At 61.8% G+C, this 23,242-nt stretch overlaps 1 protein-coding gene across 1 annotated transcript in view; it reads right to left on the minus strand.

Annotated features, from left to right (window-relative positions):
- Positions 1–23,242, minus strand: part of DSCAML1 (DS cell adhesion molecule like 1) — a 305,212-nt gene that overhangs the window by 52,607 nt on the left and 229,363 nt on the right. The window contains exons 11-13 of the mRNA XM_029915701.1: positions 17,613–17,891; positions 17,102–17,221; positions 16,206–16,382 (exon numbers count right to left, since the gene is read on the minus strand). Coding sequence (XP_029771561.1) covers positions 16,206–16,382; positions 17,102–17,221; positions 17,613–17,891 — 576 coding nt within the window. The remainder of the gene's footprint in view (positions 1–16,205; positions 16,383–17,101; positions 17,222–17,612; positions 17,892–23,242) is intronic.

Below are 23,242 nucleotides of genomic sequence, written 5' to 3' on the forward strand. Positions count from 1 at the left end.
GTTTTACACTCTCAAGGATGTGTGGAGGAATATTTTCCATCAAAGATTTGCATAATTCACTCGTATAAACCTGGGTAGAATATAGAGTGAGGTTTTACATCAACAAGTCGGGCCTTGCATTGCAGATGCCTCCATTTTTTTTCCTGAAGGATTGAAATGCAGGGGTGTGGGCGCAGGGGCGCATGGGCTATCTCTGCCTTCCCCACAGCGAATAGCCAGAGGCAGGGCCCCCTGAGTAGGCCAAGCCCTGAGGTCTTCCTGGGGAAGAAGAGAGGACCTTCTGAGATGTTGCTGAAGCCACAGAGGAGCTGGGGGACGTCCATGCAAGGGGAGTGTGTGTGCGTGCGTGTGTGAGTGAGTGAATGAGCGTGTGCAAGTGCACGTGCATATGGGGAGAGGGGGCAGGACAGAGCCTCAGCAGAGGTCAGAGGTTTGAGGAAGTCGGGAGTGGGTTGGGGTGGAAGGAAGAGTCTTTCTCTGGCAGGACGACTTCAAGGCTCTGCACCAGAGCGAGAAAACTGCAGCACATCCCTGTTCTGTTCTGCGGCTGGGCTGCCCCAGCCTGTCCAGGGCGTGTGTGTGGATTATAAAGGCACCCCTCTGGCTGGATGCAACCTGGTGCCAAGAACCATAGTCTGGCCAGAGGAAAGAGACCTAGGTTTTAGATTCCATTTGCCCCTTTAGGCTATGCACTTTTGAGCAGTGCACAACCTGTGCATCCATACATGCCAGTTGCACCTGAGGGAGTCTTCCCAATGACGTTTGTTTAAAGAGACAGACATGGGGGCAACTAGAGACGAGAGGGCCTCTGGAGATCCCAGACAGGTCTCAGAGCCCACTTGGTCCGACAGCCCTGAGTAACACCCACACCTGGGGCCGGGGTGGTTCCTTTCACGACGGTTATTGTAGTGAGTATCACGCAGCACGACCCAAAGCTCTTCTCACAGCCTCAAAGCTCAGAGAGTGTTCAGAGGAGCCCATCTAAGAAGGGGAGGCTCTTCTGTGGCTCCCCCACCCCCAGCTTGAAGGGACTGGGGGCCGGGGGGCGTGGGTTCCACTGTGTCCTCACCGAGCACGTAGCCTGTAATACAGTACAGTCAACCTGAGGTCCATCACCTGTGGCATGAAGACAGGCCACCGCCCTGCAGAGTGGTTATGGGGGGGAGGGAATTAGTCCACGTACACGAGGGCCTGCCACAGAGCAGCCGCTGGAGGAACCTGGGGGCCATTCCCATCCCAGGGCTCTCCCGCCCTCTCCTGTCTCAAGACGACCATCCGCCAGGCTGGTCCACAGAATCCCAGGGCCCCAGACGTGCAGACCCCACAAAACGTTACTGGCCACACGTGGCTCCTGGGCGCTTGGAATGTGGCTCCCACAAACAGATATGCTGTGAGTGGCCCACACGCCCTGGGCTTCAAAAACAGGAAGAAATAAAATAATGTAAAATGTATCACTGAGAACGTTATACTGGTTACGTGTTTATAATTCAGAGACACTGAGTTACATAAAATCCAGTTGACTCTTGAACAACACAGGTTTGAACTGCACGGATCCGCTTACGGGAGATGTCAAAAAATAAGCACAGCCCGCACTAAATGTATTCCCTCTCCCTTATGATTTTCCTACTAACACTTTCTCTTCTCTAGGTGACTTTATCGTGAAGGACACCGTCCGCAGGACACATGACATATAAAGTATGTGTTAACGGATTGTTTCCCTTACTGGTAAGGCTCTGGTCACGGTAGGTGATTAGTGGGCAAGTTCTGGGGGGGCCAGAAGTTATATTCGGGATTTTGGCTGCTGTGGGGGATGGGCACCCTTCCCCCCTGCACTGTTCGAGTCAACTACATACTCTTACACCGAATTGCAGTTGTTTCTTTTTCGTTTTTGAATGTGGGACCATGAGAAGACTTCTAATTACACGTGCGACTTGATTTTGTTCCTGTCGAGGGACCCAGACCCTTCGTCCTACGAACGAAGAAACTGAGGCCGAGCGGGGATGTGACTCGCTCACAGTCACCCTGCCAGAAGCAGCAGTGCCTCCGGAGGGCCGCCACACGGGGCTGTGACGCCAAGGCTGATGGCCACACGGCCCGGGAGAGAGACGCCCCAGATCTTCAGCCGCACACGCCAGCCCTGGACTCATGAAACACGAAGACTCATGCTGGACACTCCGCTCGACGGGGGACACAAATGAGCTCCAGGGGGGCCAGGAAGGTGTGCCCACTGCAAACCGTGAGATCTGGAGTGGCCCCAAACTCGGGACCTGTAACTTGCAGGGAGGGGGATGGGAACGAGGCGTGACGGTTCTTGTTCACGGGGAAGGACAGACTTCCTGTTTGGCCTAAGACAGAATTTTCTGGTAGTGTCTGCTTTGAGGGAAAGTGTTGGACTGCCTACTGCACCAGAAGCAGGCCACCCTGGGCAAAGCGGAGGGGAGCCTTGCAGGACGGGAGGCCCTTGCCCTTGGAGGGCCTGGGTCTCGGGAGGGAGGGGCAGACGGTCTGGGGACCCAGCTCACTGGCCCGGGAGGCAGGTGTATGACCCACCACACTCCTCTCTGCGCGCCAGAGTCTGTGGCCCTCCATCCCGGCCGGAATCACAAGGCCTGCTCCTCTCTCCTCTGCCCTGCACCGTCTTCCTGCCGGCACCAGATCAGACGACTCGTCCACTGCACCCCTTCCCCGGCCTCCACGGGCCACAGTGCCCTCCTGTGCCCACAGACTGGGGGCCTCAGCCCTTCGCGGCTGCTGGACGGAGGGACTTCAGGGGCCGCCCCCTGTAGAGGGAGGTGCAGGGCAGCAGGTGCCCGGCCACCTGCTCTCCCCTCTTCCCTCCGCCTCCCTCTTGCCTCCTGCTCTGGATCCCAAGGTCTCCCGGCTCCACTGACTCACAGTCACTAACACGACTGGACCTGAAGCCCCACGGCTCTGTGCCCCACAGGGCTTTCTGCATGGAAGGCAGGCCCCCCGCCCCGGGGTTCTCTAGAGAGACGGTCATGTTCAGTCACCTGCCTACAGGAGCAGAGATACGGCACGCGCGCACACGGTGACGGGAACGCAGCCCAAAGTCACCCACACAGTCACCCACGGCGTCTGTGCTGTGACATCCTTGCCATGGACTCCCGCCTGGTGTCGGTACACATAACATCACGTGGCTGTCGGTACCCTGGTGCGGTGTCTGAGGCCCATCTCCCCGCAGCCCTGCATTACAGGAGCGCACCCACCCTCCGCATGCGTGCGCGCACACGCACACACACGTGCGCGCGCACGCACTCTCCCTGGGAGCGTACCCTCTCCCCGGGGCGGCAGCGCTCTACAAGTTTAACTGAACTAACTCATGTGAGGCAGGTCTTGTCCACGTTCCCGGCTCCAAAGCCTGGTCCCGATGTGTTTCCTCACCAAGCCCCACGGCCTCCCCGGGTGGATGCCCACGGCGGAGCGGGCAACTGTGGGTGCAGGGACGGCCACCGCCTGCAGTCTGTCTGCCGTGCTTGCACACGGTATCGGGCCCGGGAAAGCGGGACGTGGCTGGCACGGAAGAGCTGGGGTTCCTCTGTGGGGAGCAGCGCCCCCCCCCCCCCGCCACTCCCGGGCAGGCCTCAGGGACGGCAGCTTTAGAGGCACAGCGGGGGACGAGAAGAAGGGACTGTAGGCGCAGGGCTGAGTCCTGTGTGACAAATGCTAATAGCAGCCACATAGGCCACATGATGCGCCAATAGGACACAGGAGGCTTTAATGAGATACATTTTCTCTGCTTTCCTGCAGTGTAATTCAATTAACAGCCAGGAAAACCGAATTTCTTTTTGCAAAGAGGGGTGCAGGGGGGACTCTCTGGGGACGTGGGTGGAGAGGCATCAGGGAGCCCCACGTAGGCCAGCGTCTCTAACACACAGCTCCCTCCAACAGAGCCCCTTTAGCGGAGAGGGACCGGGCAGGCATTTCCCTGAGGTCCTGCGAGAATGGAGCCAGTTTTGGTCCAAAGCTTTACAGCCCCAGCGCCCGGTCCGGTGCCTGGCACTATGCATGGCCAAACCAGAGCAGCTCCGGGGCAGGCCACAGAGGGCCTCCCTGCCCTGACGCCCCATGTCACTGTGCATGTCCCTCCTACGGGCACAGGGCGTCCCTGGCACGCTGCGTGTCTTAGACTGCAGTGTCCTGGTGTCCTGGTCTCTGGCTGTGACTCCCCAGGGCGGAAGTGTCTCTGTGCAGCCCTCGGCGCACCTGTGGGCTCCTCTCCTGTCCCTGCCGGTGCCCCGGGCCCCCCCTGCTGGGGTCCACAGTGACGCTCTCTCCAGGGCGGGGAGGAGCCTTGCCAGGCCTGCGGTGCCCAGGCCACCGCCTTCCAGCCACGCCAACATTTCAGATTTTCTCCTCCTGGTTCCGCTGGGGCCTTCTTGGCAGGCGTCACGGGAGGAGAAAGGCGCCAGGCTGAGCGGGGTCCCCCCTCCCCTCGCCTGGGACCCTCCTGGGGCAGCAAGCCGAGGGGAGAGGAAATCAATTTCAGAAACAAGACAGTTGTCAGAATCCGATGTAACCGGTTCCCGTCTGTGAAATTACTCGCGGGCCGGGCCCCTGCCACCCCCGGGTCCTGCCCGGACCAGCTGCTATTTACATTTTAATTTGATGTGAGAGGCTGATAGATTTTTTATAGCACCGTGAGACAGCTCTGCTTCCTGGCTCATCCCCAGCGTCCACAGGCCTTCCCACCGACCCCAGGCTTGGAGACGGAGTTCTGGGGCCCCCCCCTTGCTCCCCCAGCTGCCCCCTGCCCCCGACCCCGGGGCCCTCCTTCCCAGGCGGGGGAAAGTTCCTGGACCTTGAGCATCCTTTGTAAGGAGCTTGATTCTTGTTGAGGAGGGGGCTGGGAGGTGGTCCCTAGGTTACCAGTGAGGACGTGGAGGCTCAGAAACATTAAGGGATTTGTCTCCAGTCACACGGCTGCTGAGTGGCAGGAAGGAGGCCAAGCCCCAAGTCCCCTGACAATTCATCAGCTCCCTTTCCTTTGGTTCCAGTCCAGCCTTCTTCTGCCTGCTCGATTTTTCTCCCACCCTGGGCTTTATCTCAGGAGTGGGGAGCTGAGTGGGGGTGATGGCATGCTGACGAATCCCAGGGGAGCCTGGGCCAGGAGCGGGGCTGAGCCAGCGGGGCCGGGGGGCTGGGGGGCCGGGGGGCCAGGCGGGGCCGGCGGCGAGTCAGGCGTCCTCTGTGTCCCTCCCTCCCTCCGCCCGGTGGTGGAGCTCAGCTGGTGTTTCTGACAAGTCCCCAAGTCACCAGGGAGGGAAGAGTCCCTTACGAATACCCAGAGGAGGGGACAGTGTGTGTGGGAGGGAGAAGGTGGAAGAGAGACCGAGAATGCCCCCGGCTGTCGGGCGAGGCCGGTGACGTGTGACAGCGGCGCCCCCTGTCCCGTCCCTGGGCGGGTGCGGTCCTCACGTGTCTCACGCTCCCAGGGCCGCGCCGTCGCTGCACAGACTCACGCCATCCTCACAGCTGCCTGATTTTGGTCCCCACTTTTCAAATAGGGAAACTGAGGCTCAGAGAAGGAAGCTGCCCAAGGTGACACGGCTACTGAGTGGCAGAGCAGGATGCTCGCCGCTGCGGCTTTACCCACGACGGCCAGAGAAGGGCAGCAGACAGGCGGCTGGTCACCAGCGCTGGGGTGGGGGCAAAGAGCCCAGCCTCTTTGAAGAGAAATGCCTTTACGCTTGGGGGGAAGAAGATGGGCACCAGGAGACCAGGGGCTGGGCTGCTCTGTCTCCTAGGAGGGAGGCTGGCGGAGAGGGTTCAGGAGCCCTCGGACCCGGCTACACATACGAATTACCTGGAAACCTCCAAAATGGTTCTTAGGGCACGGTCCCCGTGCTCAGAGGCGCTGACTCAGTCAGTACACGGGGGCTCGGGGGGCGCCCACAGCTGGCTTGGGGAGGAACCGCAGGGCTGGGCGGCCCTCATCTTCCACCTTCCCCGTGAGAAGACCGGCTCTGGTCCCTCCTCTGTCGCGGGAGGACACCCAGGACCAGAGAAACGACAGCGAAGTCACGCTCTTCTTCACGGTCTCCAAGGCAGCTTTACTTTCCCAGGAAGTCCTTCTGGAGTCTAGCTGACGCCTCTAGGATTTGCACAGAGCTTCTCCCTAGTGGGGGACGTCCCCCTCTTTGCCCTCTGGGAGAGGGTTTTCCAGGGGACAGCGACGCGCCGCCCACCCCGGCCCCCAGAAGGCTCTCGAGAGCCATGTAAACCGCTTGTCAGAGAAGGGAGCCCTCGGCTCAGCAGCTGTCATCTTTTGCTTCTGGAAGGATTACACGCACCCATTTGAGGTGAGCGGCCCCCTCCCCTGCCTCCCCCCAGGCTTGTGTCTGCTCCTTGTTAACAAGGTGGTGACAAGAACAGGAGAAGGGAGCCCGGTTTGGCGCTGAGAGATAAGAGCACAAAGGGGCATTGTTGGCACCGGGCGGTGGGCCGGGCTCTGTGAGCTCAGCCAGGCGGCCGCTTCCCCAGGGAGGAGCTGGCGGGGAGGGGGCGCCTTCTGGTGCCCGCTTCGTTTGCTCCCTTCTCGAAGAGCCAGGGCGCGGGCGTTGTTAATCTGATTGCGCCCACTGGGGCCCCGTGTCGCCCCTGATTAGCCAGGCTCCCCCTGAAGCATGAGATGAATTCAGATCGCATGATGCAGCCAGCCTCGCTCTGAGGGGTGCGGGGACACGCCCGCGGGACCCTAGTTGGCCAGCGCCCGGGCGCGTGCGGCCTGTGTGTGAAGGCTGGGCTGAGGGTCCGCAAGGACGGGGCCTGTGAGGCCTGGACTGCAGACATGCTTCCGCTCCAGGCTGGTCTCAGTGGAGACCCGCCGGGCCTCGCTTTCTCCACCTCGGAAATGGGGTCAGTCAGTTCTTGGGCCGCTTGCCCCGGAGCGTAAGAGCGGACTTGGGGAGTCATGTCGCGTCGGAGTGGGGACCCGCTTCTCCCCGGTCTCTGGTCTCTCCCCGGAGTGCTGGGGAAATGAGAGCTCATAATAAGAATGGCTAACACGAGTAACGCGCCTCGGCTCTTGATTGGTGAGGTACCTCATTAACTTCTCCCTCTTTCCCCACCACCCTAGACGGCGGGAGGCATTTTTATTCCCATTCCAGAGATGAGAGAACACTCAGCTCTGAGGTTACCCTGAACATCAGGACGTTTTCCGAAGCCGGAGGAGGTGACGCCTTCTCTAGTCACTGGGCAAGCCCTTCTAGGTTGTCGCCGCGAGCGCCCTGCTCCAGGAGCCAGCGGGCGGCTCGGTCCAGGGCCAGACAGCACGTACTTCCGGCTCCGTGAGGCCGACTCGGCTCAGCCACGGCGGCCTGAAGGCAGCCGTGGCCGGGGAGACGGAGGAAGGGGCGAGGCCGCGTCCAGCCAGGCTGGGCCCCGCCGGCTCCAGGGCCCGGCGCACAGGAGTCGCTGGCTGGGAGGCGGCTGCACTTAGACAAGGACAGTTGTGGGATGTTGGGAGGGAGGGCGTTTGAGCCTCAGACTCCCGGGAAGCACGCTCGGATCGAACAGGTCACTGGGCACGGGTACTGCCACGGGCCCATGTCCCTGGCAAAGAGAGCGTCCTCAGGAGAGACACGCGCAGAGGAAAAGAGGCGTGAGGGCTCGCGGGGAGAGGCCGTGGGGGGCGGGCGGAGGCCGGGGCGCTGCCCCCACAACTCGAGGGCCGCAGGAGCCCCCGAGGAGGCACGGAGGGACCCTCCCCACAGCCCGCGGAGACAGCGCCGCCCTGCCGACATCCTGACTCCGCATTTTCCGCCCCCCGAGTTGCGGGGAACACAGGTCTGGTCCAAGGAAGCGAACGCAGGGGTCCAGCTCGGGAGAGAGACCTTCATGCCGAGCGCGGGCGGAGGGGGGGCTTCCGGAGGCGGGGCCGTGTGGCTGTCCTCGCCCTGCGCCGTGGGGGGCCCGCTCCCGTTACACCCACCACGCACAGGCTGGCGGTAGGGAAGCAGTGCAACGGGGTGTCCGGGCCACACGCCGACCCGCCCCCGCCCCCGGGCTAGGCACTCACTCGGTGAGCCTCCCTGACTCGCCGCGTCTCCAGTCTCCGTAGACCTGAGAGGCCAGACGGAAGCCCGGGGCTCCGGGGCTGGGGGCCCTGAGGACGGGGCAGGGCTGGGGGAGGGGCAGGGGCGGGGATTCTCCGGTCTGCCCCCCAGTCTCCTCCTTTCTGGCCCAGGACGGGACACCTGCCAGCCACACACTGACTCGTGCGTCGCCCGAGGGGCGCGGGCACTGCATCTGGGCCAGCAGCCCAGCCCGGCTGCCTCAGAGCACCCCCCACCCCACCTTGACCCCGCCCCCCGTCCTCATCTACTGGTGGCGCCACGGCGCTTCTCTCCTCGGCTTCAGGCCCTGCCTCTCCCGCCTCCTTGGTCCAGGTCATCATCAACGCCGGGCTTGTTCCTTTGTAACGACTCTTAGCTGCCCCGCTTGAGATCCCAGCATCACGCCCACACTTCAGGGCCACTGTTTCCGAGACAGCGCTCCCCCTGATGCCGGGCTGCCACCCAGGACCAGGGCTTCTCCTCACCGCCTCCCGCACGGCTTCCTACCCCAGTGCCTTTGCTCATGCTGTTCCTTCCACCGCTTCCTCTTTAAGCCTCAAGTCCCGCTCCTCTAGGAAACTCTGTGACCATGCTGTCCACAGGGGTTTCTCCTGGACCTAACATTGCACCCATAGCCCCAGACCCCTTGCATGTGATCTTGCCTTGTTTCCAGCTCCCTCACTAATCGGTAAGTCCTTAGGGGCAGGGGGGGTGATTTAATCAGGAAGCTCATGTTTACTGCTTGGCTGATCTGACACTTGACTCTGCTCCCACCACCCGCAGCGGCTGTGACCGTAACTGGGGGAGCAGATCCGGGCTCCTCACCTAGGTGGGGTTTGGAGGCCCTACTTCAGCTCTTTGCGGGCCTGTCAGCTGAGCCCCCCGGCGAGAACCCCGCTCCCTCGGGTCCACAGTGTTTGCTGCACCTCGATTAGCATGTAGGACGCACATTATTCTGTTGTCCATCAGATCTGCTGGAGCTGAACGTAAGGAAGGCCTTGAATGACACCTTAGAGCCCCAGACCCCTCTGGACGCCCTCCTGTGCTCACGGTCCCCTTGACCACCTGCCACCGCTGCCGAAAACCTCTAACGGGGGGCAGGGCCCCACGGCACCTGGGGACAAACGTCCCCAGTACAAGCACTTGCACTTTGGGAGTGGAGGCTGCACACGGGCACAGTCAGCCACTCCTCCGGGCCCTTCAGTAAGGTCCTGCTGCGCTCGTCAGGGGCCCCGCTGGTCATGGTGGCGAGGGCCCGGGGGGCCGGGGAAGGGGCTGCGCCACACAGACACTGTCATTCTACCCTGCAGAGGACCCTTCGGAGGCCTGGCGGTGACACAGCTGGCCTCTTGAGGTCAGTAAGATCTCCCGTACTTCTCTGATTCAGACTTGGTTTTTTTCTGTAAAGCCCGGAATGTGGCCCCTTTGTTGAGCTCTGCTCATGCCTTAGGGGCTGAGGGAAGGGAGAGGGTTGTGATTTCTCTTAACAGAGGAGCAAACAGAGTCCAGGGAGACGAAGTCCCCCCGGGTGTGACGGGGGGACTCTGAGATAAGAGACCACGACGCCCCCTCTCTGCTCAGGGCCTCCCTGTCCCCTAAGCCATCTACCCCTGTTGGCGTCCCTGGGTCCTGCCCAGGGAGGGGAGAGCCTGGGCGGGCCCTGGCTGTAGACCTCCTGGGGAGGGTGGAGGGGTGGGGAGCGCAGGCGGGGACCTCTCCGCTCCCCCCTGTTTGAGGGAGCCGGAGACAAAGTGCCACTCTCACGCTATGAAGTCAGACATCAATAAGGCCAGAGCGCCAGCCAGATGACGACTGCCATGGAAATCACGCAGCGGCTCATTCCCTCCTCCTCACCCCGTCCCTCCCTCGCTCCCTCCTTTACCAGAGACGGGGGGCCAGCCCCAGGCTTGCAGAGGCCCTCAGCTTGCCACAGACCAGGGTGGGGTCCCTCCGCTGCCCTAGGCTGGCCCGGTGAGGCTGACCGGTGACCCCCGCTGGGGTGAGCAGGGTCGGTGACGCGCCCCAACTCCCGGGCTGTGTCAGGGCCGGCGGCGGGCCCAGGCCAGTGCGACTGAGCTGCCGAGCGCAGTCCTGCTCGGCTACCCGCCACTCTGCCTTCGGGCCTCCTCGCCTGACTGTGTGCCGAACTAGCAGAGAGGCCATCCTACCCACCCCTCAGCCAGTCAGGGAGGGCCAGCAGGGCGGAGGGGAGGGCCAAAGGGTGACCTGTGGCCCTGTGTGACGGGACTGGGGTCAGTTGGCCTGCTGTCCCCAGCAAGGCAGGCCAGAGTGGGCAGAGGCCTCTGCGGAGCTGGTGCCAGAAGCAGGTGCTCCCGCAGGGGAGGGAAGACCGGCCCAGCCTGCAAGGGACTCCAGTCAGGTGAGGACCCAGGCCCTTCCGCCGGGAGCGCAGAGGACACCGTGGGCCAGGCACTGGGCGTCCTCGTGCCCGTTTCTTCTGTGTGCGGAGAGGGCCCTTCAAGCATGCGTGGGGGCATCCCGAGCCACACGTCCTGGTGCCTTCCGCACGCCCTGGATGGCTTCCCTCAGGCCTGGGGGATGCTGCCGGCAGGGGGCCAGGGCCTTGGGAGGACGGGTCGAGGAAGACACTGTGGAAGATCCTAGAAGCCAGCCCGGGGCATTTCCTGGAAGGTGGTCCAGAATGGGAGTGTGGGCTCTGGGTATTCATTTCCTGTGACTCCTTCCCTGTGTGTGTGGGGGGGCCATGCTGGGGCAGAGGAGCCCAGGTCACCAGTCTGCGGGAGGTGCTGCCCTGCCCGACGAGGAAGACTTACCTTCGGGCAAGTTTGAAACGAGGCCCATCTTGGGTCGCTGGACCCACAGACTTCTTGCCCTCTGTGCTACACCAGCGGTCAGCGCGAGCCAGGCCTGGGACTTCCCTCCCCAGCACGGGTCTGGCCACTCCTCCGGCCCCGCTGGCTCCGTTCCCTGCCTCCCGCCTGCCCATGGCTGAGCTCGCGAGGGGCTCTCGGCTCTGGCTTTAATTGGTCTGACATTTTGCTAAACAAACAAATCAAAACTCAGACCAAACAAAGAGCCTGTGCAAGGCGGAGGGAGTCTGGGGGATATAGGAGAAGCCGTCTAACCAGGTCACCTGCTGCATGCGAGGGCCTCGGAGTCCGGGGAGCAGTGCCACGTGCTGGCCACGTCCTAGCACGACCAGCCCCTTGCACGGCACACTGAGCAGCCTGACTTTGCACCCGCCTCTCCACGAAGCGTTCCCTTTGAAGATGGTTTATTCTTGTCCTCTGTGTGCCCCTTGGAGCAGGGACTGTTTCCTCCTCCTGCTTTTGGTCATTCTCTCTCTCTCTCTCTCTCTCTCTCTCTCTCTCTCTCTCTCTCTGTTTTGCATTTTAAAAAGGAGATAAAAGGTAGCTGGATGTGGTATTTTCTTCTGTGAATTACATTGATTTTCAACCAGGTTCTGGGAGGAGGTCTGGTGCCCTGGAAGGACCACATGCACCTGCCAGAATCGTCTGCGCTGAAGGGGACTTGGGATCAGTTAGAGACTGGATGCCAGTGCAGGCCGCTCCTAGTACAGATGAGAAAACCGAGGCGCAGAGAAGGTCAGGGTTGGCTCTCAGGGATGTGGCTGGGGAGTCACGGAGCCAGGACCAGCATCTGGGCCTCTGCCTCCAGATCTTTGGCTCTTTCGACCAAACCCTGAGTCCACAGAGGCAAGTTCTGGTCCCAGCTGGGACCATATCTGCCAGCGACCGTGACCCAGTGCTCTCCCTTCCTTAAGATGGAGCTATTGCCTGCTGACCGCACCGGCAACGCATGGGAAGAGCTTCATAAACTATTACGTTCTGGCCTGTGACGGTGGCAAGGCTGAACTGGACGCTCAGGCCGTCACAGGCTGAGCTCACACCAGTGCCCCGGGGGCCTGTCGGGTCGGCCTGGTCGGTGGCCAACAAGGAGGTCCAGGGCTTGGAAAACCACCTACTCGCTCTAACACGCCCTTAGCAGCCCAAGGCCCCGAGGAAAGGCTGTAGGTGGCAATTCTGCAAGCATTGGCTCCCGTCAGACCCCTGGGCTCCCGGAACTCCGGCTGGCTACTGAGAAAGAAAATGCTTGGCTTCCGAAAACCACAGGCACCTGGCATGTCAGTTCCCTGTCCTTCCTCCTCCCAGCCTCTAGCAGACACCTAAGTGCCCAGCTCTCCAGAGGACACTCGGGGACTTTGTTGTCACGTGCCCTGGCGATGCTTTCTCCTCCGGGCTGGGCCACCTCCACCGCCGTCCGCTCGCGCCTCAGTGCTCACGCCCTCCCAGCCCCACATAGAGACCATTGCCTTCTCAACACGCCCTCATTCACCCCAAAGTTAAAACCGATTTCTCCACCCCTGACTTAGCCTTTGAAGGCCCCCACCATGGTGTGCACTAGAGTCGTTCGGGGTACGGGTCTATTTCCTCCTCGGGATTCTAAATTACCGAAAACAGCAACGCTGGCTCACTCATCACTAGGTTTCCAGCACCTAAAACTCATCATTCCTACTGATTATTGCATATGTATTTTGTGCCACATCACGTATTGATCGCAGTAAGCGCACGCCTCACGTTAACCCTTCTGATGAATAAAAAGTATTATAATCTCAGACTTAATAAACAAAGAAACTGGGGCTTACAGAGATCACCGTCCACGACTTGACGGCTTTCAGGCGCCAGAGCTGGGATCTGAACCCAGGTCTGTCTGGTTCTGAAGTGTAGGCTCTCAGTCCCCACGTTTTATTGGCGTGTGTAGGAAGTGCTCAGTGAAGACCTGCTGACTTCCCATTGGAAACTGTAGAGGTCAACGGTGTAGACACTTCCCAACAGAAACCAAACACAAATGTCCAATGTGACACTTGTGCTGTTGGTGATGGACGTGCCTTTGATCTATTTACTTGCTTTCTTCTATTTGCCTAAAGTGGGGATTAAGGTCAATTTGCCTTCTGAGAGTTCAAAAAAAGCGCCAGGTTTCACAAGGTGGAACCATGTTGGGTCAACGTTTTCTTGAGTGTGTTAGAGGCACTGAGGCAGGCCTTGAAACTGGCTTTGAGGGCGGCCTTGAAGTGGCTCTGAGGCAGGTCCCTGCGGCCGGCTCTGCAGGTGGGTGGGGGGAGCATGGGTGGTGTCACGTCTGAGAAGGACCCGGGGCGGCCAAGAATGGCTTGCCCTCTGGCGATCTCATTGGTGACCCGTGCACTCAGCTCCTGAAGGTTCTCCCCCCGCTTCCTGTGCCCTTTCAGCTGAAGCCAGAGCGGGAGATGGGAGGAGGCCCCGGGAGAATGGAGAGGAAGGGGCCGAGCAGCCCGGGGGGCGTGTGAGGGCACCGGCTGGGGGCGGTGACCCGGAACAGGATGGCTGTGTACACGCAGCAGCAGGTAGCGTGGGGGGAGTTCCCCAAGAAAACTGGGAGCACCCGTGCCTCCCCCAGGGCCCCCCAACACTGTCGCGCTTCACAGGTACATCGTGCGGCTGCTGAACGGTGTGTGGCCGAGTCAGGCTGCCACGGAAGGGCGGACAGACCCTCCAGCCCCAGACGGGGGCCCTGCCGCGCTCAGCCCGTCCATGCCCACCGCCCTCGGGCCTCAGCTGCCCTGGCCTTGCTGCCGTTCAGGGAGCCCCGGGGCCCCGGCATGGCTGGGGCGGGTCACGGGGAGCACGGGGTACAAGGGGGTGTCTGCGGCACAGGATGTGCATCCGGGAAAGGCCATCTAAGGAGCATACGAGGGCGAGGGGGAATGGGAGGGCACGGCTGGGAGGCAGCCTGGTGGCTGAGGGTGGTGGCGGGGCAGAGGCTGTGGGAACAAGTGCCGAGAGACCCGGAGGGTCGGGGAGGGGGTGCAGCGAGTGGGACAACGTGACCCGGGGTGTCGGTGCGACAGCAGATGTGAGAGCGGCATGTGCGCGAGCCTCACTGTGGAGGGAAGCAAAGGGAAGTGACAGGGCGGCTGAAATCAGGGAGCAGGCCCGTGTGTGCGTGTGCATGCCCGTGTGTGCGTGTGCATGCCCATGTGTGCGTGTGTGCACGTGTCCATGTGTGCATGTGTGTGTGCGTGCCCGTGTGCGCATGTGCGTGTGTGTGCGTGTGTGCATGCCCGTGTGTGCGTGTGTGCGTGCCCGTGTGTGCGTGTGTCCATGTGTGCATGTGTGTGCGTGTGTGTGCCCGTGCGTGCGTGTGCGTGCCCGTGTGTGCGTGTCCATGTGTGCATGTGTGTGCGTGCCCGTGTGTTTGTGTGCATGTGTGTGCATGTGCGTGTGTGCATGTCCGTGTGTGCATGCGTGTGCGTGCCCGTGCGTCCGTGCGTGTGTGTGTGCGTGCACGTGTGTGCATATGCGTGTGTGCATGTCCGTGTGTGCGTGTGCGTGATTTTGTGTTGCACATGCTCACAAGGCTGGATTTACAAAATGTGCTTCCTCTGAGTACCTCTGGGTGTTAGATCGCTGCTTCCCGGGCTGTGCGGTGTGGACGGCAGCCCCGGGAGGGGAGGGGACGTGTCAGGGTCCCCCCGGGACCCGAGGGGCAGCCTGACGTGAGCGAGCCTCCTGACGGCCACGCCACCCCCTGCCCACGTTGCCACGTCCCTCAAAGCCGCAGCCAGGCTGCTCCGACGGAATCCCCGCGTTTAGGGGGAAAAAAAGAGCAAAGAGCAAAGAAGGGGAAATAAAGCCTAAGGGTTGGGCTCATCTCTGCTGCTGACAGCGAGGAGAAGAGGATCAAACACCACGGACGGTTCCAGAAGGAGCCGCTCTTCCTCTCGCCTCACGCAGGCGAATTAGCGAAGTCCTCCCCGGCTGAGGGATGTAGATTGATCGCCGGCTTTTATTAAGGACAAAGTGCTTTTTGATCGTGTGAGGGAAGCGGCTCCCCCGGCGGGGATCCCGGCGCCCGGAGCTCCCTGGGCATCGATCGCGGGCTTCCCCGCCTGGCGCCGAGCGCACACGGGCTCTGGCCAGCGATGAAGCAGCTCCGGTTCTCGGCGGAGGGACCCCACACGGCCGCCGTTCCCACCCCTCCTCGCGGGGGCTGTGAGGACGAACGGCAGAGCCAGGCAGCCCCCACCGCCGGCTGGGGGCCGCCGCCACACTGTCGGGCTCCGCCTCGACACGGACCTAACGGGTCAAGGTACTAGCCCGGTTTCCGTTTTCTGTACCAGGAAAACGAGGCACGGTGAGGCCGGGCAAATGCGTCAAGGTCACCATAATTACAACGTGGCGCCCAGATTCACGCCCGGCTTCGGCCTGCTGTGAGGCACAGACTCCCATCACCGTCCTCACGGCCCACGGCTGTGTCCTGACCCCGAGCCGGACGGACACCGTTCTTCTGACATGGTCTGAATGGGTCCCTGGGGCCCATTATTCAGACCCCAAGAGTGGAAAGGGACAGGCTCCCCTGGCGGGAATGTCTGTGAGACTTCACAGAATTCAGGAATGTTCTGGGCTTCCGGGACCCATGAGGCCAGCTCTGTAGGTCCCGGGATTCAGAAGCCATGCACCGAGTGCGGAGGGATGAGTTTTGTGGCCGCTGCGGCTTTCCCCAAGTACCTTCCCCTTTCTGTGATCGGTCCCCGTGTTCTTCAAGCAGTGTGGAAATACACCTTGGGCGCCGGGAAGAAGCTGGGGCCCAGACGGGCGAGGCGACTTGGCCAAGGCCACGAGGCTCATGCGGCAGGACGCGGCGTCCAAGGGTTTCTGCCCACAGGCCTTTCCCCACCCCGCGCACGAGCTCTTCTCCCTAAGCCCCGGGCACGCCACATACCGCAGGCGTGTGCAAAGTACCAGAACTAAGCGTCTGTCCGACGGTGCTGCTGGAACTGCCAACCTACAGAGCCGAGCGGACGGAACGGGACCTGATACTCGGGTTCGGCAAACCGGGAGCCTGTCCTGACTGCTCACCAGCTACCGCCCCGCTGACCCACTGCCCACCGCGGCCACAGGGCCGGGCGCCGGGCTGCTCAGGGAGGGGCCTCGGCTGTGGGTGAGCGGGGGTCTGAGTGCCCCCCAGGGTCCCGAGTGCACCTCTGACAGGAGCCCCGCCCCCGCCTCCCGCCCCCAGGTGGAGCAGCGGCAGCCGGGCGGGGGCAGGTGAGTGGGGGGCCAGGAGGGCCGCACGGGCAGGACTCACTCTTGACGGTGAGGAACATGGACTTGCTGATGTCGGTGCCCACGCCGTTGCTGGCCTGGCACAGGTAGTAACCCATGTCCTCCTCCAGGACGTGGCGGATCAGCAGCGAGCTGTTGGCCAGGATCTGGGTGCGGCCGGTGAGGGGCACCGGGTGGTACTGCTGCGGGCTCCCGCTCCCTGCACGGAGGCGGCTGTTAGGGGCCGGTGCCCAGGCGAGCGAGCCAGCGAGCCAGGTCGGGCTGGGCTGCCCCGAGGGATGCCCTTGGGCTGACCCAGGGCTACTTTGCAGCACCCCCAAAGCACTCCTCTGGGCGACAGGAAGTGCCTCACAGAGGTCTGGCCCTGCCCTGGCTCTCAGGTACGGAGATGGAGCTGGGGGCCTCAGCCCATCTTCGCCCTGGGCTTCGGGGATGTGCTTGGAGAGGAAGATGGAGCCTCACGTGGCAGTTGCCTGGCCTTGGGTAGCCAGGCCCGGGGAAGAGGCCAGCCATCCTCCAAGGCGGGGCTTTGTGGAAACCCCTCCCCATTCCCCCAGCCTCAGTGAAGGGCGTGGTCTACAGCCAGAGGCTGGCATGGGACTTAGATACCACAGGTATCCCTGGGATGAGACTGGGCTCCAAGAAGGACCACAATCCCAGAACAGGGTGGCTGGGGACAGGCAGGGGCCAAGGAGGAAATTTGGAGTCGGCATGGTCGCTGGTCCTGGCCTGCAGACCCCAAGGGAAGGCTGAGGACAATCCCCAGAGCAAGCCCAGCCTGGGGTCCCATTAAAGCTCGGAAGCCAGCTGCCCCCACCCCTCCCCACCACGGCCTGGAGTTGTGCGCAGGAGACAGGCCCGGGTCCCTTCTCCCCACTCCCTGCCGTGCTCGGAGACGCTGGCTGCCCGGGGGCTCACCTTTGGCGTGTTTCCACATGACCTTGGGCGGGGGGTAGCCATCCACTGAGCAGTTGAGCACGCCAGCTTTGCCATAGATGCCGTCCTGGTTGTTGGGCTGCACCACAAACCGGGGGGGCACTGCGGAGAGAGGGGTCGGGGAGAAACAGACCATCTGTCTCCAGCAGGTCTTCGAGGGCGTTGGGTACCTTCCATCCTGTGCCAGCTCCGTCTGGACCACTACCAAGCCGGCCGCGGGCGGCTCTGAAACCCAAGATGCTGAGGGCTTTGGCCGAGCACCGGGAGTCCCCAGTCCCCAGCTCTGCCCTGTCAGTGACCAGCTGAACAAGGGCCGAACCTTCCCGGGGCCTCCGTGTCCTGGCCTGGAAAGTAAGAGCCTTGAACTCCTTGACGCCTAAGGCTTCCCAGTGGAGCCAACGTTCCCTGGCCCCCGGATTCAGACCTCGAGTCTAGAAAGCCCGTCAGCGGCAGTCAGAGCCGGCCGCCCCCCCGCCGCCCCCTCCCCGCTCACCGCGCACGATGAGCTGGCGCTCCCGGCTCACGGTGGCCGCCGCGTTGCTGGCGATGCACGTGTAGTTGCCGTTGTGCTTGAGGCTGACGCTGGAGATCTGCAGGGAGCTCATGAACTCCTTGCTCTCGATGGTGACGCCCGAGCCCGAGATGATCACCTGCCCGTCCTTCCTCCAGGTGATGCGGATGGGCATGTCCCCCGAGGACACCACGCAGGGGATGTAGAGCAGCTGGCCGATGGAGGCAGGCGGGAACTCGAAGGGCTGGATCAGGGGGGGCACTGGGAAGGCAAGGGGGCGTCTGCCGTCAGCACCCCCCTCGCCCCGGCCCGGCCGGCCCCCTGCTCTGCCCTCGCTCCCGATTCCTCCCGACCCCGGGGCCATGACGAGAGCTCCCGGGACCACGGGGGCCTTGTTCTATCCACGCAGAACCTCTCGGGGTGCCCCTGCCCCTTGGTGCCCATCCCCTTGCCCACCCAGGCTGCGCTCATCCTGATCCTTGGATTTGTCCCAGAATTGGTGCCGTTGCCGCCAGTCTGCCTGTGGACACTGGTCGGCTCTCACCCTGACTTCCCCGCTGCTCTGCGATGGCCCCGGGTCACTTTCTCATCCCAAGGATGCACCAGCCCTCTGGAGGCCTGGGGTCGAGGGGGGCGTTGTGCCCCGATGTTGGGGGTGGGGGAAGGCCGGCCCGGAGGGTGTCCCCTGCGCGTGCCCCACCGCCGCCGTCTAAACCCAGCGTGCCGTCGCTGCTCTCCTCCTCCCCACCCCAGCCCTGGCCACGGTCGTCAGGTGCAGCACGGCGGAGGGGAAGCCCTAACCGGGGGCTGTTTCGTCTGCTTTGCGCTCATCTCTCCCCGAATCCTCCTGCCAGTGACGCGAGGTGGGCTTAACCATCTCATTTACAGATGAGAAAACTGAGGCTCAGAATGGACAGGTGATGTGCCCTAGGTCATCCGCTCCTAAGAGGCGACCGTGGGACTTGGGACCGGGTCCGTCCGCTCTCCGAGTCCAGGCTCTCTCCCTTACACTGCCCGGGTGCCTCTCCGAGGAAGCCCCAGCCACGCCCAGCCCGCCGGCCCTTTTCTCTCACCCCTGCGCTCCCCTTGTCTGGCAGGGAGGAGCAGGAAGAGAGCCCTGTCGTTGGTGAGGTGAGCAGTGTGCCATTCGTCCTGGTGAGCGGCGTCCACACAGCCCCCCTCCTCTCTGCCCGAGGCCCAGCCCGCCCCACCACCCACATCCTGCCCCTGTGGGGCCTGTCTGGAGCTGGAGCCGCTGAGAGAGGGGCCCTCCTTTCTCAGCTCTGGCTGGAGCGTCAGCCGTTATCTTCATGATAACTCAATTAGGCCACAGTGACTCCCCGGCACGTGGGGGGAGAAGGGAGGGAAGGAGACAGACAATTAGCTTAACAAGGATGAGCACCCAGTAGATGAGATCTCCTTTCTGCAGTCGAATAATTAAATTACAAGGCTGTCCACAGCGCTCCGGCCTCCTCCAGGCACCAGCCCCCTCCCCGGGCAGCCCGCTGCCTTCCATCCGAGGCCCCCTCACAGTGGCCGCCAGCAGAGGCGAGGCCTGGGGGAAGGAGGGGTAGCCTCCTACACATGCCCAAGGCCCTCCCGGCACCCTAAACATTTTCGGGGCTCAGCCACGAGCTGCCGCAGCAGACAGCCCTGGTGTGGGCATAGAATCATCTTGGGCAGCCCTTTGGATCCCTCGGAAAGTTCTTGATCAAGAGCCAAGGCCCAGAGGAAGTGACATTTAGGAGGGATATTGCCCCCATGACCTATGGGATTAGAGCCCTACCCCTCGGCAGGGCACTGAACCGGACCTTCCCAAGGCCATCTCCCACCTCCCCCTTCACTCACCCCGTCAGCACACCATGACCACCCCCTCCTCCACCGCGCCCACCCTCGGCTCGGACCGAGTGAACACAGCCGGGCATTTGCCCTTATTTCCCGAGTGCTCCACCGCGGGCCCAGGCCAGGTCCAAGGTCCAGCCAGGTTTTTTGGGGCTTTGGACATTGACTGGATCTCCCCATCCCAATCTCTGTTTGTCTGTCCCCTGGGTCGAGGCCTCGCATCAGTGTTCTGGGGTAGTTTGCCGGCCCTTGGGTATCTCCACATAGAGTTTTCCGGAGCCCTGGCCCTGGTAACGGCTCAACACCCATTGCTGAGATTTCCCACAGGTCTCTCTGTCGGGCTCTGCTGATCTCCTGCTCTACCTCCTGGCTTGTGCTGGTGCCTAGATCAGACCAAGGCTGCTGGCCTCCTGGGGGTTTTTGATGGAATTGTTGCAGAGACCGTGATCTGCTTCCAGGTTCTTCCCGCAGGCCAGACAGAACCCGTCCCGGGCCAGTTCTCCTGCCCATAGACGCACGGAGCCAGAGCCTGCTGCGCCTGGTACACACCTTCATCAGGACACCTGTCACATGGTGGTGAGGGGGCGGCCCGCATCACCACCTTCCCTGGGGGTCTGGGAGCTGCTCTGGGGCTGATTTACCTGGCAGATTGTAGGAGCCCAAGAGATGCCTGTCAGGTGGGTGAATGAACGAACATATGTTCGGATACTGTTTCCTGGGTTGATCTTAGAAGTTTAACTGTCAGCTGGGCAAGGGGTGGGGGGAGCATAGGATGGGGGTCCATGCAGAAAGAGGAGGAGTCTATGCTGTTCCTCAAGGTGCTGTATTCATACTAGGGGGCTTTGGAGCCGTGCGCTTGTTCCCTGGGGTCTTCCTGGGGGTCAGGCCCTTGCGATCCTAGCCCCAGACCAGCTCCCATGCACACTTGAACGTGACCGAGCGGTGACGGGCTGCAGAGGAGGACGTGTGGGCCAAGCAAGGAGCTGGGAGGTTTTGCCGAGCGGGGAGAGGGCCGAGGGGTCGTCCAGTCTGAAGGACCGTGCCCTGGGGATGGACGGTCAAGTGCTACCTTTCCACTGAGAACAGACAAGAGGAGAGCAAAAGATTGAAATCAGGCAGGGAGGTTTAGTTCAAGCAAGGGGGAGACTGTCTCTCTCGGTAAGAAGGGATTTGGATAATGGAACAAGTTACTAAGGCAGGTTAATTCATTAATTAACTAATTCATCTAATATTTATGAAATGCCTACTCTGGGAAGGCATTATTATGCTCTGTGTGGGCTGCAGAAAGTGGAAACATGCCTCAGACACAGAGGGAGAGCCCGGAGCTCATTTGTAAGGAAGGCAAGGGAGCGCCTCTGTGATTATTGGACAAGCGGCACCTGAACACACAGGTGCTGGACCCGAGCGGCGAGACGCACGGTCCGCCCGGGTGACCGCAGCCTCACGGAACAGGTGGCATTGGGACAGAGAGTTAAAGGACACACTTGCCGTCAAAAGGACATGGGGTGAGAGAGAGCGGAAAGGCTGAGCCGTGAAGCAGAGGCCCCCCAGGGGCTGTCATTCCCTTCTGGCCTTTGGGAACAACATAGACGGTTATGGAGAGGCCACTGGAGGGGACAGTGGCCATTATCCAATGGGGGAGGGGTTCGACATCCACCTGGACTGGCACCGAGAGCACAGTTGTCCTGTGGGAGGCAGATGACCAGATGACTCACCCGAGATCCAGAGCAGGCTCCTGGCCCCCCTCCCCCCTTCGCCCCTGCTGCAGGCCGACCGGGCAGGTGTGAGGCTGTGGTGGATAAGTGTCCCCTTAGGAACCCTGTGGGGGCAGGGCCAGGAGCTAGAGCTGCTCACAGAATTTCCTGGCTCCAGGCGGCTGCTCTGACACCCCGTAGCGGCAGGTGCCACAGCGGGAAGAAGAAAGTCCAGGGATCCTGGCTCCCCCACAGGCTCGCGGACCACCAGGAGGGGCCCTGTGAGCGAGAGGCTCTGAGACGCGGTGTGGGGGGCGCCCTGCTAAGGGGGGTACACAGGCGGCGGCCGTGGAGCGGGACTGCTTTCTGGCCTGTGAGTCAGTAATGTCCTCCCTGAGACTCAGGTGTGCACCAGCTCACTGAACATGTGGGTGTCTGTTCTGCCTCTGAGGAAGCAGGCTTCAGCCACGGGGGCTGTGACCGCCTCTAGGACAGTGATGACCAGAGACCTCTTGAGCGTTACTGCACGAGGGCCCCAGCCGGGCCCTGAGCTCCAGCGTGTCCCCAGCCTGAACGCAGGCAGCACAGACACCCTGTATCCCCCGGTCCTGTCTCCGGAAGCCCTGTTCTGGCCACACGCACCTGTGGAGATCCTGCTCTGAGAGAGGCGGGGCCAGAGCAAGGTGCTCCTGTGGTGAAGAGGCCAGAGGGCGGGTGGCCGGGGAGGCCCAGCAGGTGTCTGGCCACCACAGAGCCTTTAAGGCCGCCTGCGTGGGACTGTTGCACAGACACGTGCATGCCCATCCCCAGCCCTGACCACAGACACTTTCTGCTGTCTCTCATCACCTGTCTTTGAGACCAAGCATTCTTGTTTACTGCACCTTGTTCAGCAGGGCGCAGGCACTGGGGAGAGTTGGGCGGCTGCCCGAGCAGCCTGGAGGCGGGGAGAGAGCCATGCCTAGCAGCGGGGGGCTGGACTTGGCTTTCCGTGCAGGCGGCCGGAGGCCAGTCACTTCCCCCTGGCCTCGGCTTCCTCGTCTGAAAGATGGAGGAGTTGGACCAAGTAATCTCTAAAGCCTCTATCTTTTAGGAATAATAATAACCTCACTTCCGTGTTTTTTCCCCCACAACCCTATCTTCTCAGGAAGGCCTTCCCTGACCCCCCTATTTAAAGTCACACACTAGTCACCCCTCCCTAGGGCATTCTCATCCGTGCACCCTATTTCACATGGGGCATCTTTTACATATGTGATGCATTTTCCATTTGCCCAGCAGAATGGAAGCTCTCTGAGGGCACGGATTTTTGTCTGTCTTGAGCATAGGTGTGTTCACAGGATAGTGCCTAGAATATATAGGGAGCACAATAAACGTCACGGAATCAGAAGATGCTGTTTCAACAGCATCATCACCATCACCACCATCACCGCAGTCATCATCACCATCATCACTGTCACCACCACCATCACCACCATCACCGTCACCATCACCGTCACCACCACCATCACCCTGACCATGGTCATCACCCTGAGCTCTGTCCAGTGACGAGTGCACTGGCTCCTCTGTGCCCGAGGAAGAGTGCCACAGCAGCAGCTTTCTTGAAGCCCCCTTCTCCCAAGTACCACTGGGCCATCTGCCCCTGTGGAGCCTGTCCTGTCCCTTCCCATGGATTCTGGCGGGTTCCTTCCAACCTCTGCTGCTGCTGATAGCAGGTGTGTGGCCAGGTGACCGGCTCTTTCTTATGATAACAGAACCCCCCACCCTCCTCACTAAGGCAGAAGGGGCCCTCTTCCAAAGGCTCCCGACGCCTGGTAGACGCTGGCCAGAGCAGTGGGGGAAGACTGAGTGTGGCGGGGAGCATGGGCATGCGGGAACCAGAGTGTGCTTGGGTCCTTTTCTATCTGCTTCCACAGGGACCCAGCCCCGGCCTTGCTTGGCGTGGGCAGAAAGCCCCTTCCGCCCTTGGTTTGGCTCACAGGCCCTCAGAAGCTCAGAGGTGGGGATGGAGACGTCCCGTGACTGGGTCAGAGCCCAGGAGCCCCGGCTGCCGCCTGCCTTCTTAGTTAATTAAACATTCAG

The sequence above is a fragment of the Suricata suricatta genome, chromosome 11 (genome assembly GCF_006229205.1).
Source record: "Suricata suricatta isolate VVHF042 chromosome 11, meerkat_22Aug2017_6uvM2_HiC, whole genome shotgun sequence".
NCBI lineage: Eukaryota > Metazoa > Chordata > Mammalia > Carnivora > Herpestidae > Suricata > Suricata suricatta.